The 16,540-nt window shown below is 35.5% G+C and overlaps 1 protein-coding gene across 2 annotated transcripts; it reads right to left on the bottom strand.

Moving 5' to 3' along the window:
- Window positions 1-750: 750 nt before the first annotated feature.
- Window positions 751-4,854, bottom strand: LOC134535634 (uncharacterized). 2 transcript variants are annotated; one of them, XM_063374811.1, is made up of 2 exons: window positions 4,721-4,854; window positions 751-1,219 (listed from the first exon to the last, which is right to left on the bottom strand). In XM_063374811.1, the coding sequence occupies exons 1-2, from the start codon at window positions 4,748-4,750 to the stop codon at window positions 920-922; spliced, it is 330 nt and encodes a 109-aa protein (XP_063230881.1). In that variant the 5' UTR covers window positions 4,751-4,854; the 3' UTR covers window positions 751-919. The 2 variants fall into 2 exon arrangements, with proteins under 2 accessions (XP_063230881.1, XP_063230882.1); XM_063374812.1 differs by having other exon boundaries at window positions 4,736-4,846.
- Window positions 4,855-16,540: the final 11,686 nt, after the last annotated feature.

The following is a 16,540-nucleotide window of genomic DNA, read 5'->3' on the forward strand; positions in this document are numbered from 1 at the left end:
TTACAGTCGCTGGTGTAAGACAAGTTGATGACTCGTTGGAGCGTAATAAAAGTACAACTAACAGGAAGGCTCGAGTTTGTGAGGGCGAGAGGGGGAAAAGGAAATATATATTAGAGTTGGGAAACTGTAAGACTCTTAGAAGTATTTCGTCGCCATGTATGTTAACATTTTGTGAAACTCACGTGTGACATTTTGTTGTTTAATCTATTGTTAAGTTTTATCGTTTCACATAATAATGAAATAATTTTTTTAGCGTTCAAGTGGATTATTGATGTGTGAAGTTTCAATTCTAACGTGCATGGAGGCTACGCACCCATCTAAGTAGGCCTTATTTAATCAAGTTTGTGAATTACTGTGTGGTTAAATGTTGCTATACATCCATCTTTAATGTCCCCCACGTTTATTCATTCATTTTAATACCCAAGCAAGGCATAAAAACTGTTCTTTTATTATTGGCAGTCAAAGGGGTGTACGCCTTCGTATACAAACTGTAGACTTTATTAACTATGCCATTCAGAATCATTGTCCAAAAATGTGTAGCAAGATTCAAAGCCGAGCAGTAAAATATTATTCTTTTCATAAAACAATACAACATTTTTTAAAATATTTTTTTTTTTAGTTTGTCTTCATTTGAGATATATATATATATATATATATATATATATATATATATAGCAGAAATATTATAAGTTCATCTTAATTAGTAACCAGTGGTATTTTTGCCATTTAAAAATAAAATTATTTCAGCAGTTAGGGTAAAAATTTTATTTTACTAAGAAAAATTTGGCACTTTTATACAAAGTATTTAGTAACATGTCAGTAGGTTTTGAAAATAACAAAATAATATTTATTTACAATAGTAAAAAATAATAAATAAGCAATAAATATTGGTTAGTGGCAGGTTCAGTAGCGGAAGGTTTCAGTAGTAGTATCCTCCGTAGGCGCTCCTGTTCCGGTTGTTGCGCGCGCGCTGCCTCTGGCGCTGTCGCCGGCGGTAGGCGAACAAGGGGCGGAACACGATGGCCTCCGCCGCCTCCATGTCGTCCTCCTCCTGTTCGGCGCTCGCTTCTCCTGCTGGCCGCGACACCGGGTCTGCCGAAGGCCGCGCGGCCGGCTCGCCCGGTGCTGCCACCTGGGCGGCGGCGCGCGGAACTGCTTGCTGCCGCTCTGCCGGTGCCGATAGCACGGCGGCGCTCAGCATCGCCAACACTGCGCACACCTGCGCGCAGGGAAAAAATACTTTCTGTCAAGAACCCGTAGCCACAGAATAAGGAGGGAAATAAAGAAGTGTGCGATGCGAAAATACTTAATGCTATTTTGTAAAAACCGTCATGTAATAAATAAAGGAGTAGGAGGTGCAAAAACTCATTGTATTACCAGGGCCGGCGCGTCCATATAGGCGAACTACTTAGGCAACCGCCTAAGGCGCCAAGTAGCTGGGGGCGGCGCAGCACGACACCTAACAGCTGATATAATATATTTAACGATTATTGAAACTAGATGAAAATGGATTTTTTAACAGTTTGGAATATTTATATTGATATAAGTAATTATTTAAAGTCCACGGTGACCTGATTATGATTTGTAATAAGTAAAAAAGTAAAAAAATAAACAAGCCTACTTACATTTGATTGTTGACAAAATCTTAGGCTTACGTGATGTATTTTGAGGCAAGGAAATTTTTTTAGGGTGTGTGGGGGAGGGGGGGGGAGGGGCGCTTTAAGGTTTTTCGCCTAGGGCGCCAATTTACCTTGCACCGGTCCTGTGTATTAAGCACTACAAAATTAGTGACTACCTAAATATAGTGAATTTTCACTGGTTTGTTTGCCTGATAATAGCTTATACATTACTTTTCCTAATAAATTAATGTAGTTATGTCAGCAATATATTATGAAAACTACTATCTAGCGGACGGGCCCATAACTATTTCAAAAAACTAGGTCTCTGTCTCGGGAGTTTCTCCCCCATGCCCGTAGCTCGCTTTGGCACTACAAGTATAACCACCATCATTTTTAATAATGTTCACAGGCTTTCACGGCCATCGTCTGAAGTAGGTAGCTTGGCTTCTGGGTTGTGGCCGCGTCCTCGGCGAATAATTCACCGACGTTTCGGTCGACGTTGCAGTCGCCATCATCAGGGAGCAGTTACCTCTCTGCTTCCTGATGATGGCGACTGCAACGTCAACCGAAACGTAGGTGAATTTTTTGCTACAACCCAGAAGCCAAGCTACTTCACTATCATTTTTAATTAAGATTTAATCATTGCTGGAATCACAGCCGAAATTTAATATCTATACTAATTACTTTCAAATACTTAAGAACACGACCGTTGAGAGAATCTAAGGAGCTGGGGGCAAATTATATTGTCGGGCTTCTTTTCCGTTACCTAATGTACTCGTTTTAAAACCCCACACACTAAAATTTCGAAATGCAACGTTTATGCAAAGAAATGTAAGTAATTATTTTCCTTGGGAAAAGAAAACCAAGCATTCTAGATTTGGATTTTGATCTAATTGGCTTTTAATACTTTGTTCTCGAAGTCAATTATTTGATGGTTTCGTTAAAACAAGTCATACACATAAATGAATATTATTGTTATTAAATACATAAATGAAAAACACATATCCGTTTTGTATCAAAGATGTGCTTACAGTATGCCAAATACGTTTGCAATCACACGCCACAATCAACATAGTATCAACACAAGGATAGTTATAGCGACTAGTTATTAAAAGTTTATATATATAATATATAACATTTTATGGACACGATAAGTGCCGTAATTTTTCACAAATCACTTCCAAACTTATATACAAAATAGTCATGAAAAATCTCGGTCAAATTCGTTAATGGGCAGTATCAGACCAAAGGGGTAGAAATGGGGAAGGTATTTTGAGAAACAGTGAAATCACTATTACTCCCATAATATGACGAATATCACATCCGCTTGAACGTATTATAACTTGTAGCAGTAATGTCAAAAACATTTGTCTAAATATATTTTTATACGAACAAACGTAACTGAAATGAGAAGAAAAAAGTAGGGTTGGAGGACAAAAAAAATTATAACTCCCTTAGTATGCTCACTATCCAATCAGTTTGGAATGTTTGTAAATGACAAAATTTGTATCTAAAACAATTGTCTAAAAAACCTTTTTTATAAAACTTACAATTAAAAAAACTCAAAATTTCCGTACAATGTACACTATAAAATACATTATAATTTATTGTAAAATCATAAATTACTATTAAGAATTTACGTTTGAAATAATTTTTATACGACCTACCATTACTGAAAGGAAAAAAAAATCATATCTCCCTTAGAAAGCACAAAGTTGAATCCTTTAGATTTGTTTGTATACCTTATAAATATGATCTTAAAATATAGTATAAAATCATTTTTATACAACTAACCATTGCTGCAAAGGGTGGATAAAGAGGGTTTAAAATACAAAAATAAATTCATAACTATCTTTGTAATCACACCATCAAATCCGTTCAAATTTTTTCTAAACCTTATAATGTTATAGTTATTTATCCAAATTTTTTTATCTGAAACAATTGAACATTAAACTGTGTAAAACAAACTTTGTATTTAGAATTTGTCGTAAAATTCTTTACTTATATGATTTAATTCAAAATAAAATAAATCTTCCAAGACCCTATAAAACTCAAGATCCTGTAAGTTTTGGAAAACTTGATTTTTTAGTGAATTACGAATTATATCCTAAAAAGAAAGAGTTTTAATGCAAATTTTATTGCAAAACTGTATACCACCGATTACATGCTCTATGTTTATGATAGGATTGTAATTTAAATTGAACCTTACGTTTCTCAAAGTAATTTTGTAGTTTTAAATTCATTTATGAACTATACCTGTAGTTATATGTATAACAGATTATTTTTAACTCACGAGCAAATTCACCAATTTGTAACAGCATTATTATTAAGGTTATTCCATTTTTGTCATTACTAATTATTGAGGGCTTTTCCAGTAAATTTCTAATGAAAGTCCTTTTGTATTTGATGTTTCCGTCTCAAATTTTCTAAACAAATATTTACTAAATATTATACAACAGCGCTAAAAAGTCACACAAGTGTTAATAACTCTATGATAACTTGAGTCACTTATAAATTTGAGAGTAAACTTCACTAAATACCTGGTGAGAAATTTAGTTACCAAACAGCAAATGCTAGAAAGCTGTCGGGATATAGCCACACGGAAATCCCTTCATTAATAGCAAATACTTTCAAATAAACTGACCAACACGGCGTGCGAGCTGAACCTTTAACGGCGTGTGTCCCTTTCACGTCATTCATTTAACTCAGTTTAACTTCTTGACATTTTGAGTGGCCGTACTTCAATAATACATATCGGATAATTTTGCATAGTAAGTTTTCATAGTAGAATTTTAAATATTTTAATGAAGAATGCATAAGAAGAACAAAATGCAATAAATAACTGAAAATTAGTAGGTTTAAAAACCCAGGGACAATTAAAAAAAATTGTCTAAACGAAAGTAGCCAGTAAAATTGTCATTCAACCTAAAAAGTTCTCTGTTTCATATTCCATTTCATTATACTTCTCTATAGTGCAGACAAACGGTGAAAAAAAAAATGAAGCTTTGCCAGATTAACCATGCAGAAAAAGTATGCGAGGTATGTAAGTGTCGATCCAGTGAGAGTTAGGCCGCTCGGAAAGCGAGCCGTGTGGCAGGTACCTGGGACATGCTTACCGCGAGCATGTTCATGGCTGGTGTCTCGGTGGGCGCCTGCGCTGCTGCACTGTCGGGGCTGCTCTGCTCTGGGCTGACTGACTGACGGACCGTCGCGACGCCCGCTACTTATGCGGCGTCGCGGCGTCAACACCTCCCGCGGCTCGTTAGCGCCCTCCTCCGCGCGCTACCGGGAACACGCGTCACTGCCGCGTGACGTCACTCCTGTGCGTCTGCCGGCCCGGGGGAAGTCCTCCGCCGGCAGATGACTGCGTCACACTCATCACTGTCCACAGCCCAACAAATTAAAACCAAGCATTGGTGGGTTTTCAAAAAATATTTTGACGTGACAACGTCTAATAGAATCGACGAACGTCGGCTGCACGCACGAAAAAAGTGTCCCGTTACGCTCATTGTACGCTTGCGCCGCATCTATCTCTCTTCCACTCGATTGGAACAACCATCGATTTGACTTTTTCGAGGCACATTAAACTTGAAACACTCCCATTCGTTTCCTACTTTTCATATCATCGTCCTATCCTTAACAGAATAATACAGATTGGAAGAAGTTAAATAGCAAACATGTATAAAAGTTATAGTTAAAATAATCTCTTCGTTAAAGAAATAAACATATTTTAATTAATGAGTGCAAATAAAAGTAAATTTATCAATTAAATTGTAGATTTCGTTTCACTCCTTCTTAGTATCCATACAAAATAGTGATAATTCAATAAAAATGATTCAATTTTATTCATAAAAGTATGCAATAATTTCATCAATGTTTTGTTATGACGTTGTCACGTTAAACTATCGTCCGTAAACCGACTTTACAGACAACCAATTTTTTCCTAGGAATTACTGTTATTTAAGGACTAAAACTGTTATTTGAAGGCGCTCTTGTTAACCGGAAAGTTCGGAATCAAATCTCGCCTCTGAGTTTTTTTTATTAACATCATAATATAATAATACTATACGATGATATCGTTAAAAAAATCTTAGTTTAGGATTTGTTTGTAGGAAGTATTATTTACAGACTGACTTCAGGCGTTCAGGCAAAAACAAATTTACAAACTTACACTAATAACATTTATTTTAAAAGATTTCCTGTTAATATTTTAGTATATACAGCATAACATTTTAGTATATACAGCATTATAACTTATAACGTGTGCGGAAACTTTATAGTATTAACTATTTATTGAATTTAAAATTATGGGAACTATTAAAAAAAATTTCTTGTCGACAATCAAGTTCAAAGCCAGGATCAATTGGACAGCAACATTAAATATGGAAGAAAAAAAACCTGGAAAATAGCGCAATTTTTGTAATGCTTTAGAGAACCAACACAATTTTAAATATCCATGATGCCATGTTCTTCCCAACACAATGGCTAATAAATTATAAGTATTTTTAAAGATATTTTTTATATCTGGTCATTACTATTAAAGTTTACAAAAAGTATTCCACGATAGTTTAACTACCATAACATTGACTTTGGCACACCAATACGCTTAGTACATACCCCGATGTCCACGAAACATGCAGGGGTGCATGTTGCCTCACGCGGGTCCGCCATCTTCACGACTGCGGCCCGTGGCTAGAGCAGTTCCTGCATGCATGCGCATTGGACTTTCAACCTTCAAATTTCCTTTGTGAAATGCGCACATGTGCATTTGTGGTGCGTAATACAGTTTAACCTTCAACGGGGCTAAAGAAGTGTAACCTCAAAAATGCATTCAAAGATAATTTCGGCGTTGAGGTATTTACATGTGATGCGTTCTGTACTCCTGTTGTTCGGCTAGCCCTGAGATATCAATAGTACCATCTTGTTAAACATAATTATAGGCAGGTTTTAAAAAGAGGACAATTTTTTACCGTTCTTACATAAAATGATTTTTTTTGGCATGTTTATCACGCTCTACGTTATTTCTAGGATTTTTACGTTAAATTTGGAGACTGAGTTTCGTATTATATAAGTTTATTTGCAACATGAGAACACATTAATTTACTCGTTACTGAGTTTAGGTGTTTACACTTATCTGGCGAGTACTGAAATACTTGCTCAGAACGTTTTATATATTGGATGCGAATAATTGAAAACAATAGATTATTATAACTAAAATATGTATTGTTTTATTTCTACTAATTAACTTATAGCTTAAGGCAGTTTCCTCGTAATACAACTTCTAGCTTAAGGATGTAAAACACTGTCAACAGTGACTTACAATATGGAGAGTAATTATGAAGCTATTTGGACCAATTAGAGACCAAATGGAGCAGTTGTAGTCACTGTAGTGAAATGGAACAAAATGCAATATCTGCAGTTAAAGCTAGTCGGAACAGTTAAAGCCATTGAAGCTAGTGTGAGAGAAATGAAATTAGAGGTATTGTAGAAAGTTGGAGACTAACCGTATCATATCGTATCCTACGCGTCCAAAATTGACGTCCTTTTCGTTGAATGTGCGTTGTCAAGTCTGTAGTCAGAACTGACGATTTAATGGTTTAACACCTCTTAGTATTGTAATACAATAAAAATAAACATTATTTAGGGATTCATGGTCCTACGGTAAGTTTAAAACATGCTTAGTTAATTATAATGTAATATGTTATAACCATAGTGTAGGACTGGCAGTTTTGATAATATCCTCTTGTCTGCTTGAAATAGTTCATATTTGTTTGAAAGTTATGACGTATCGAAAAAGAAGGCCTCGTGGGGTTCGGATACGCTTTCCCTATATACTTGCAATCTAATAATCATAAGTTGTATTGAATATGGCCTTCAGGTAATTACAGCTATATTGTGTAACATATTTATGCGTAGAATAGTCTAGTCATAGTATAGCACAGGCTTTTTTCATAATGAAGATTAATAAACTCGTTGAAAAGTAATGGCGAAAAATTCAAAATAATGATTTTTAGATTTAATTACACTTACAATTGACAAAGGAACTAACCAAGGATGTTAATCGATCGAATTAATATAAATTGAAAAGTACAAATTTTTAAATGAATTTTGGGAGTATTTACGAATTTTTAGTTATAATAATGGCAAATTTTCAAGACGGTGAACAAAATGACCTCAACAGCTTACTGGAAGCGGATAGCTATGGAATTTAAGCTGCTTTGTGGACAATTCGTTATGTTAAATTTAATAAGTATTTTAAAGCAAAAAATTCATTTGTTTTGGACCGACCAAAGGTTTAACCGAGGACATGAATTGATCGAACCAATAATTATATTAATAGTTATTTTAAAATAACTTTTGTTTATTTTTTTATGAATTTTTAGGAGATAGTTCCAGATATACAATATGGTGGCCAAACTTATCAGTACAATGGTTAACGCTAAGATAACTAGCGATCTGGTCATGGGCACTACTACCCTCTAGCGGGTAGAAATTGACGCAATATGGAAGCAGCGTACCTTAGCAGAGAATAATGAAATGGCAGATCCAAGCGAGCTGTGATGTCGTCATAATACTAGTTGGCTTAATACTTTTTCTTTTTTATAATTGGTGGGGTTATTCTGCCTGTAGCCTACGCGGAAGAAGTTTCACAATTTTCTTTTTGCTTTCACCGGTTTCAAACCGAGAACTCCAATATCCGAAACGTCAGTATTTTCTTTTAAATTTTATTAAAATTGTAGCTAAGTTAATTTTGTATAAATTTTATTTTTCCAAAATTTTTGGATAATAATTATGGATTTTCAAAACGTGGATGTAACATCATACATCGAAATAGAAGTAAGTGTTGAAAATTCTATAAAACAAAATGGCGGTCTTGACGTCATGTTTAAAATGGTGGAAAGTTATAGAATACAAAATGGTAGATTATAAGTTCGCCGCCGGAGACAATTTCAATTTTAAAGGTACCCTACAGAGGCTAACTGAAGGCTGGTAAATGGAAATTCAAGCCTTCAACAATTTTGGCAGGATAAAACGGGACATTTTCAGCAAAATAAGAATTTTTTCATTGGAAAAGAATTTTTAATTTTTATGTGTTCTTGAGATTATTTCGTGTTTTCTTTTTTCATGAAATTTGGAAATTATTTGTCATATTGGTCAATTATATGTCAAATTTTACCAACTTTGAGTTATTTTTGGCAAATAACTGACAAATTCTGAAGGTAAAGTTAAGTTTAAATACATTAAGATAGCAGCCGTGCGGTCACAATCCGAGAATGATGATAGCAGTTTTATCAATTTATTTAAAATTAATGATAAAAAACAATTAATGGAAGCAACATAATCTGTGTTACAATCTCTTTAGCAAAGCTTTTCCTAAATGCGTTAAAACCTTTAAGTGTTGGGACAAATGGTTGCATATTTTTATAACTCATTCACTAAATAAACTTCGTCGGAAAATGACGAATTTTTAATCCTGTTAATATACGGACGGCAATAGGCTAAGTCGGTGCAGCCATGTAGCTGTTTCTGCAACACACTGAACTATTATAAACTATTTTTGAGAATGTTTATTTGAAGATAATTTAGTTTTATCTTTAACTGTTACATTATGTACTTTTAACAGAACTTTTTAGGTATGCAATCTCCGCTCATTGTTCTCGATGTAGCAAGAATGGCAACATGCTCTCAGTCAGAATGCATTGAAGTGGGTTACGAGTGGAGAGGCTACGCAGTAGAAGGCAAGAGGTGAAGGGAACTCTGATAGTGGAGGGCAACAAATACGTGTTTATCACTTGACGGTCAAGTTCGTGGCCCAAGCACTATCGTCGCTTTAGCCTTCCAGCAACAAAAGTGTGACGTTTTAAGCATCGAAAGCGCAGATAAAGAAAACTGAATGAAATTAAGTAGTATACTTTGGTAGGTACTGGCGATGGAGCTGGAGCGTGGTGTGTGATAGGGTCAATGACCGTACCAGCTGACGTAACGGCAGCCGTCTTGGATGAATTTTATCTTCAAACATTACCTTAAATTTCTCAAAAATACTCAAAATTCCTAATGTCCCTATTCAGAGGGAAAAATTTCCCCTTATAGAGCATATTTCCCGTTTTATTACAAAAATATCAACGCCTTGAAAATTACTACAAGCGGCTTAAGACTCATAAAAACAAACCGCCGTTAGCCGCTGAGGTCAGGACCTAGAACTTTGACTTTCATCTTGACCTTGAACTTTGACCTTCGCTTGAACCTTTAAACTTAGTCGTTATCTTTTATTCCGCCATTTTGACATTGAGTGCCCCAATCACCGAAAGTTGCAATTTTTATTACGATCGCCATCTTGAATTCTAATAACATGTACGCAATTGTGGGTGGATGCCACAGCCACCTTTTTTTAGATTCTGACGACACAATTGTCATCAGGGAATTAAACTCCCCACTCCCTACATTGGAAATTTCGTTACGGCCGCCGTCTTGATAATTCGTATTTTTCATGCTAGAACATAGAGTCAAATTTTAAAATCAATAAAAAATTATTAATAAAAATCTAATCAAAACCTTCCTGCCATCTTGGATCGTATGTAGCAAACTATAATGTTGCAAGTTTTGATACGGCCACAAACTTGAAAATGTAAATATCTATCTATAACGAGAAAAATTTTAATATTTATAACAGATCATTGAGTTTGGAGACAGGTTGAACCTGGCGAGGTCATTCGATTAAAAATGGTGACGCATCCTTCCTCCACGGAAGTTACCGGTAGACTGACCTCCCACCACTAATTCCAGGGCACATATTACGCGAGACAGTATGGCGTCATGGCAGCCATTATGGTTCCGCTATCTTGTGGACATCTGGTGAATTTGGCCATTTCATTTTCTTCTGCTAGAGGGCACTGTCACAATATTAGTTTAATTTTTGTCTGATAGAGTGCAGTAGTATTTACTACCGTGGTGTCCGCCATTTTGTCAGCCGTCTTGGCCGCCATATTGAAATTCTGTAAATTTTCAGCTAGAAATTCGGGAAAAATTTCAAAAATTATTTAAAAAAATACTTGTTAAAATAATGATTGATTATATCGATATCCGCTCGATCCTTGCTTGTTAAAATACAAAATTCACCAAAACATTATAGGTTTGAAGAAATAAAATTCGAAATAAATAATTTATTACAGAAATTCTACAAGTACAAAAAAAACAAGCAAAAAAAAAAAAGCGTTTCTCGAGGTCTAAAACTTCTTAGAAGGCGAAGCGAGTCCTGTTTATGCCTAGCAACGTGTTTTCAGGACATCTCTACATGTCAGTCGATTAATCAGCCACGTTCAGTCGGGGGCTGAGCGAGTATATTCAGTAGCCAGACACGGTTGGAATGGCTATCACATCCAGTTGGTTTTCAAGGAACGTCAGATAGGTTGGCCAGGCAAGCCCATCCAGTCGGCGGCCAGTCACATCCAGTCACATATTGCCTATTCATGGGCAAGGAACGCACGTCCAATATATGCCAAGGCACATCCAGTTGGTGGTATTGCATGCCTATTCAGTGGCCAGGTACGTAATCGGTGACCAACCACGTCTTGATGTAAGCTATGCATGCCAGTCGGTTGGCCAGGTTAACAAGCCAATTACGTGGCCAGACACGTCTATGTAGTAGCCAGGAACTAATGTCCAGTAGGTGGCCAGACCACCTCCAGTTGGCAGCCATACGCATCCAATAATCAAACACATACAGTCAGTAGCCAAGATGTATTTTTTGTCGATACTCGGCAAATATTTTAAACAGTTCATGTTCAAAAATATGCGCATATGCCAAGCGTATCCGAGCCACGAGGCCAATTATGCTCTGAGTAAAGACTTATCGATGCACGATGCACCTGCAAAAAACAAGGTAGCACATTAGAAAAAGAAAGCACATTCTTAAAAAAAGAAGCACGTTTAGAAGCACAGTCTTGACAAAAAGGAAGCACATTTAAAGAAAAGGACGTAGCTATGAACGAAAATTCAACTCAATAGATTACGATCTCCATCGCAGAGATACGATCTCATCGGAGGGATATGGCACAAAGATACGAACTGGTCACAGGAATACTATTTCACAGGGATCCTACACGAATACAAATTCGTCACATAAATACGATTTTGCCACATTTATGCGATCGTCACAGGGTTACGATTTCATCAGTAAAATAAAATAATGGAAACTTGACTACGTACATGTAACGAAAAGGATGTACATTTTCACCAACATTTAACTCAGTAGGATGCGATTGTCAATTAGCGGTAGGCTACAATGCCTCCAAACGTTTTGGCTCCAAAAGTCATCGGCTCAAACAGTTTTTGTCTCCAAGTGTCATTGACTCCAAAAGTCTTTGACTCCAACATTATTTGGCTTCAACAGATTTGTCCCCAAATGTCATTTGTCCAAAAGTCATTGGCTCCAAATATCATTGGCTCCAAGAGTCATTGTCTCCAAACATCTTTAGCCTAACTTTTCCAGGAAAATTTTGCTACAAGATGATTTGGCTACGAAGCTACAAGTCTATGAGACTATAAGTTTACGAGAATACGAATCTACAAGGCTGCAACTGGCTATAATATCTCAATTCAGCAGCAAGAATTAATTTATCTCATGCAAATAACTTGTTGCAAGTAGTCACGATTCTTGCAACAGTTGACGCCACATGCTGTGTTGTACAGGCAGTCGCTCTTTCATGAGGGATGCTCACTCATTATCGCAAGAGAAGGAGGGCTTCGCTAGACATCAAGGAGAAGAAAATTCGTCTTACATGTAATTGTTTCTCAGATTTCACAAATCATGGTAATCGTATAAGTAATGAATCTGTTCGTTTGACATGTTTTACAGAAACTCTCTCTTTCATGTGGGATGCGGGATGCTAACTCACCTTCGCAAGAGAAGAAGGGCTTCACTGGAAACCAAAGAGAAGTTCGTCTTGCATTATAGTGATTCTCACCCAACTTAAGGTAAATTATTTGACTGAGTAATGATTATTTTGTTTGAATTCCCCCTGATAAAAATATTATTAAGTGCTGATTTAGTAACATACATTCACTAATTAAATTTAACTCTGAATAAAATTGATTGTCTCATTAAGTTAAAAATATTTCCATGCAGAGATTGAGATCTCAGAAGTAACCACAATCACTCGGAGAACATCAGAATAATTCTTTTACACATATTCGTTGGGGAACGTTTACACAATGTGTGAACTTATCCCAGCCTTTTTCTTTGTACTATTTATTACAAATGATTGCTTGCTAAAGGGTTCACAAACAATTTAAATGTTTCTGTTCAACAGGTTGACCAACTTTTTTATTTAAAAGATTATAGGCATACACTGGTAAACTTGATAATACTAGAGTTTTCTTGAGTCCCTATCTTACAGTATAGTAGGGAAATAAAAAAAACCCTTTCGGCACAGCCTACAGGCATGCGTTTATTTCGAAGTATCTAATTCTTCTGGAAATATTTTGGAAACTTTTATATACTCCTGAAACATTTAAATAACTTAATATAGCCTACATTTCATATGTTCGCCAATATTAAAAAAAAATTATGATTAAACATTTTCTCATATTCCATGCTGCAAAAATATTTTGACTTTTGTTTAACTTAATGCATGCAGCAATAAATAACTGAACGAATTTCATATTATGCCTACTAAGATAGCTATACAATTTTTTTTGATCATCAAACAGTATTTTTCATCCCTTGCACTAATACGTGGTTGTATAAATTTTTTTGAGAAAGGTTCAATGTAACATTAAGGGGACGGATTAAACTCGAAAGGAAAAGAGGCCAGTAATGGTGATAATTTATGAATGACCTTAAATACGTGAGTGAAAAGGAAGGATTTAACCGTGAGTAGAGTAACTTAAACAGAATACGGTATATGCTACCTGCCAAATTGAAATGTCGCTGATCTAGTAAGGGAAAATAGGACGAATTATTTATTAAAAATACCTAAAAGCATTGATGCGAAAGTAAACAGGTACATATCCATAGTGGCATTTATTTATAACTGTATTCTTTAACTGCTGTTATTTATAGTTTTTTATTAGTTTTATAATTTAGTGTAAAAATGGTAAAATAATAAGAATTCCTGCTAACAACAAAGCCCACATGGCCGTGAAAAGCTGTTGTCGTAAGTTATTTTGCTTTAACAAGTAATTGAATCAAATTGAAATAACTAATAAATTCACACAATTAACACTGCTTTATAAAACCAACTTTTTTTAGATCAGTAGATATAAAATATAATAGGTTATGGACCAAAAGAAAACTTACAAGAAATAAACCTCAGAATAAGTAAACCATGAATTAGTAACAATCATGCATACATGTGAGATTCAAACATGTAAGAACATCTACAAAAAATAAAGTTCAATTTAAGTTATATAAAAAAATAAAAACATTTTTTTAGAACTTTATCTTCTTTTAAAAAATAAATTTTTGGTAAAGCTATATTACAACTTCAGAATAAAATTTAATACGCATTAAAGCCTTGCATAAAGAAACACGAATATACACATATGATAAATTTGATAACGTCAATGATGTTTTGACATCGTAGTGGATCTAAGTAAAAATGATAAAAGTTGTTTGTTAATAAGTTGTAAATGTTTTCTGTGACGCAATGCGTGATAACAAGCAAGCTCGAGCCATAAATCAAGCGATTGGTAAACAAAAACAATTATTATGATCGCGAAGAAGTGACACGCGCGGCTAATGGGTTCTAAGAGGAAAACCCTACAGTATCTGCTTTGCGTCAGCAATGTCCACTTTCGCACAGGAGTGACGCGGACATTACAGGAGACGTAACGATTGGAAGGTGGCGTTAAATTCTTTGCATGATTGCAACAATCTATCAATTCCGCGCACTGCCGTTCCGTTTCTCAAGGCACACGCGGCCCCCAGCAGCCCTGTTGCGAAGAGGGTCGTTAGTTCGACGCCAGCAAAACCTGCATAATTCAGTTCATGATCACCTTACCTTCATGCGCTCAAGTAGTTAAGCTATTTTTTTTTAACGAAAACCGACTGTCACATCAATTTGTTTAGAAGTATTTTTTAAATAAACATAATATCATAAGCAGTGGCGCAAATCTGTATGATTGCTGGGGATGGGGGGTGGCCCGAGAGTTTTGCGCGTCAGTTTTAACTGACACAAGTCTTCTCTGGCTAGGGTGCTTGTACGTGGTACACTTACCACAATTTGACCTCTACGCATGCAATAATCTGAAAAAATTTAAAATATACAGAGAGTTTTCAGTAAGATATAATTTTGACGTAAAACCAGTTTGACAGTTACGCTTTTGCAAGCTCAAGTGAGCCCCCTCAGTTAGTGCTTCTTAATTCCCGGGGGGAGGGAGGGGGGATTGTCAAGTTTGAAAAAAGTTACACGCATGAGACAGACTATACACGATCAATGAATCCACATTTAAAGACCTGTTGGCGTCACTTACTACAACATTGCCCGTGCCCAGTAGTAACGTGGAACTATTATGCGCCATAATAAACAGGTCATTTTTGGGATTAGCCGAATAAATAACTATACAACGGTGGTTTATGTTTTGAGTAATACATGTTTACGTATTAAGTCGTCATTCCACCACAGATAGCCTAGTTCAAAATATATTTTACAGACAAGTAATGACTGTAACAGCCTACTCGCCCAAACACGCAGTTTCTTAATTGATTGCAATGATTTGCTAACGGATATCTGACAGGGCCTGAGAGCTTTGATGAGAAGAAAAACTCCCGATAGCCGACGGAATCGATCGAATTAAATCCAGCAGTAAAAAATAACCCAGAGTAAGCAAAGAAATAAGGATTACAGACTGCGAAGTAATTGGTATTTCACCAGAAAAAAGGTAATTTATGAAGTAAAATTGTAACTGCAAGCGGTAAATTAAAAGTGTTTGTGAATCCACTGTTTATGATCCAAAATATAACACGAAACTAAACTCAGGCTATAAATATTAAGTCATTTGGGCCGAAATTACTTACGTGGCGAAGCTCACGATGTGCAGACGACTCCGTATTATTATTTGATTCCCAGACCATTTTTATTCATATTAATAATTAATAGCATTAGAGTTACAAATAATAAGAAATAATGATTGTAAGAACAGAACATAAACTGTTTTATTTAGACATTTTGTCATACAGGCTCGTAGTTTAAAATTTATTCCAAGTGCGCTGTCACTTCCAATTTTAATTCACACATACTAATGACCAAATCATACACGCCTATAGGGAACATGATTCGCAACATGAATATTGGCTTTGAGTAGATTATTTATATGTTTTTGTTGTGATTGTAAGTGAGAATGTCTCTAAGATACTGCTTTATTGTCGATATACATAAATGCAAATTTTAATCCTAAATTTTATTATTGTTCTGATATCATATACCGAAGTGATAAACATGTATGTGCGACTCAAAATGTAATGAATTTTTCTTAAGCTGTATTTGAGAAAAATTGATATTCCAAATCTGAGTTTAAAATATTATAATTATAGGTACTAAACAAAAACCGATTGAATAGTAAAATTAAAAAGTGAATAATCATGTTAATTATTTTAATGCCAAAAAAATACTCGGGCGTATATTACGCTATAGTGAGATATGCGTGACAGTTTAAAACCTACCGCAACCTTAGACTATGCTCCGAATAAGAAATGTTTTTCATTCGTCAAGAATGTTGAAGTGAGTCAAGCCTCTTTCTTACTAGCCCGCCAGCTTGGTATTTTTCACGGCTAGCTCAACTTATTATCACCTCTTTGAAAAAAAATGCCAGTGACGATGACTGCAGCTGTTCGCTTATTCATAACGTTTTCCACGGAGGTTTGAGTGGTGCTCATTGTGAGCTCTGGCTGTGATGGTAAAACGTGAGGCATGAAGTTTTCC

This window comes from Bacillus rossius, chromosome 10 (assembly GCF_032445375.1).
Source record: "Bacillus rossius redtenbacheri isolate Brsri chromosome 10, Brsri_v3, whole genome shotgun sequence".
Lineage (NCBI taxonomy): Eukaryota > Metazoa > Arthropoda > Insecta > Phasmatodea > Bacillidae > Bacillus > Bacillus rossius.

Bases quoted from the DNA above. Each gene is read 5' to 3' on its own strand.
- LOC134535634 (XM_063374811.1), bottom strand. From the start codon at position 4,750: ATGAACATGCTCGCGGTAAGCATGTCCCAG. The intron at 1,220-4,720 runs GTACCTGCCACA...CCCTGCGCGCAG, and splicing joins TCGCGGTAAGCATGTCCCAG to GTGTGCGCAGTGTTGGCGAT.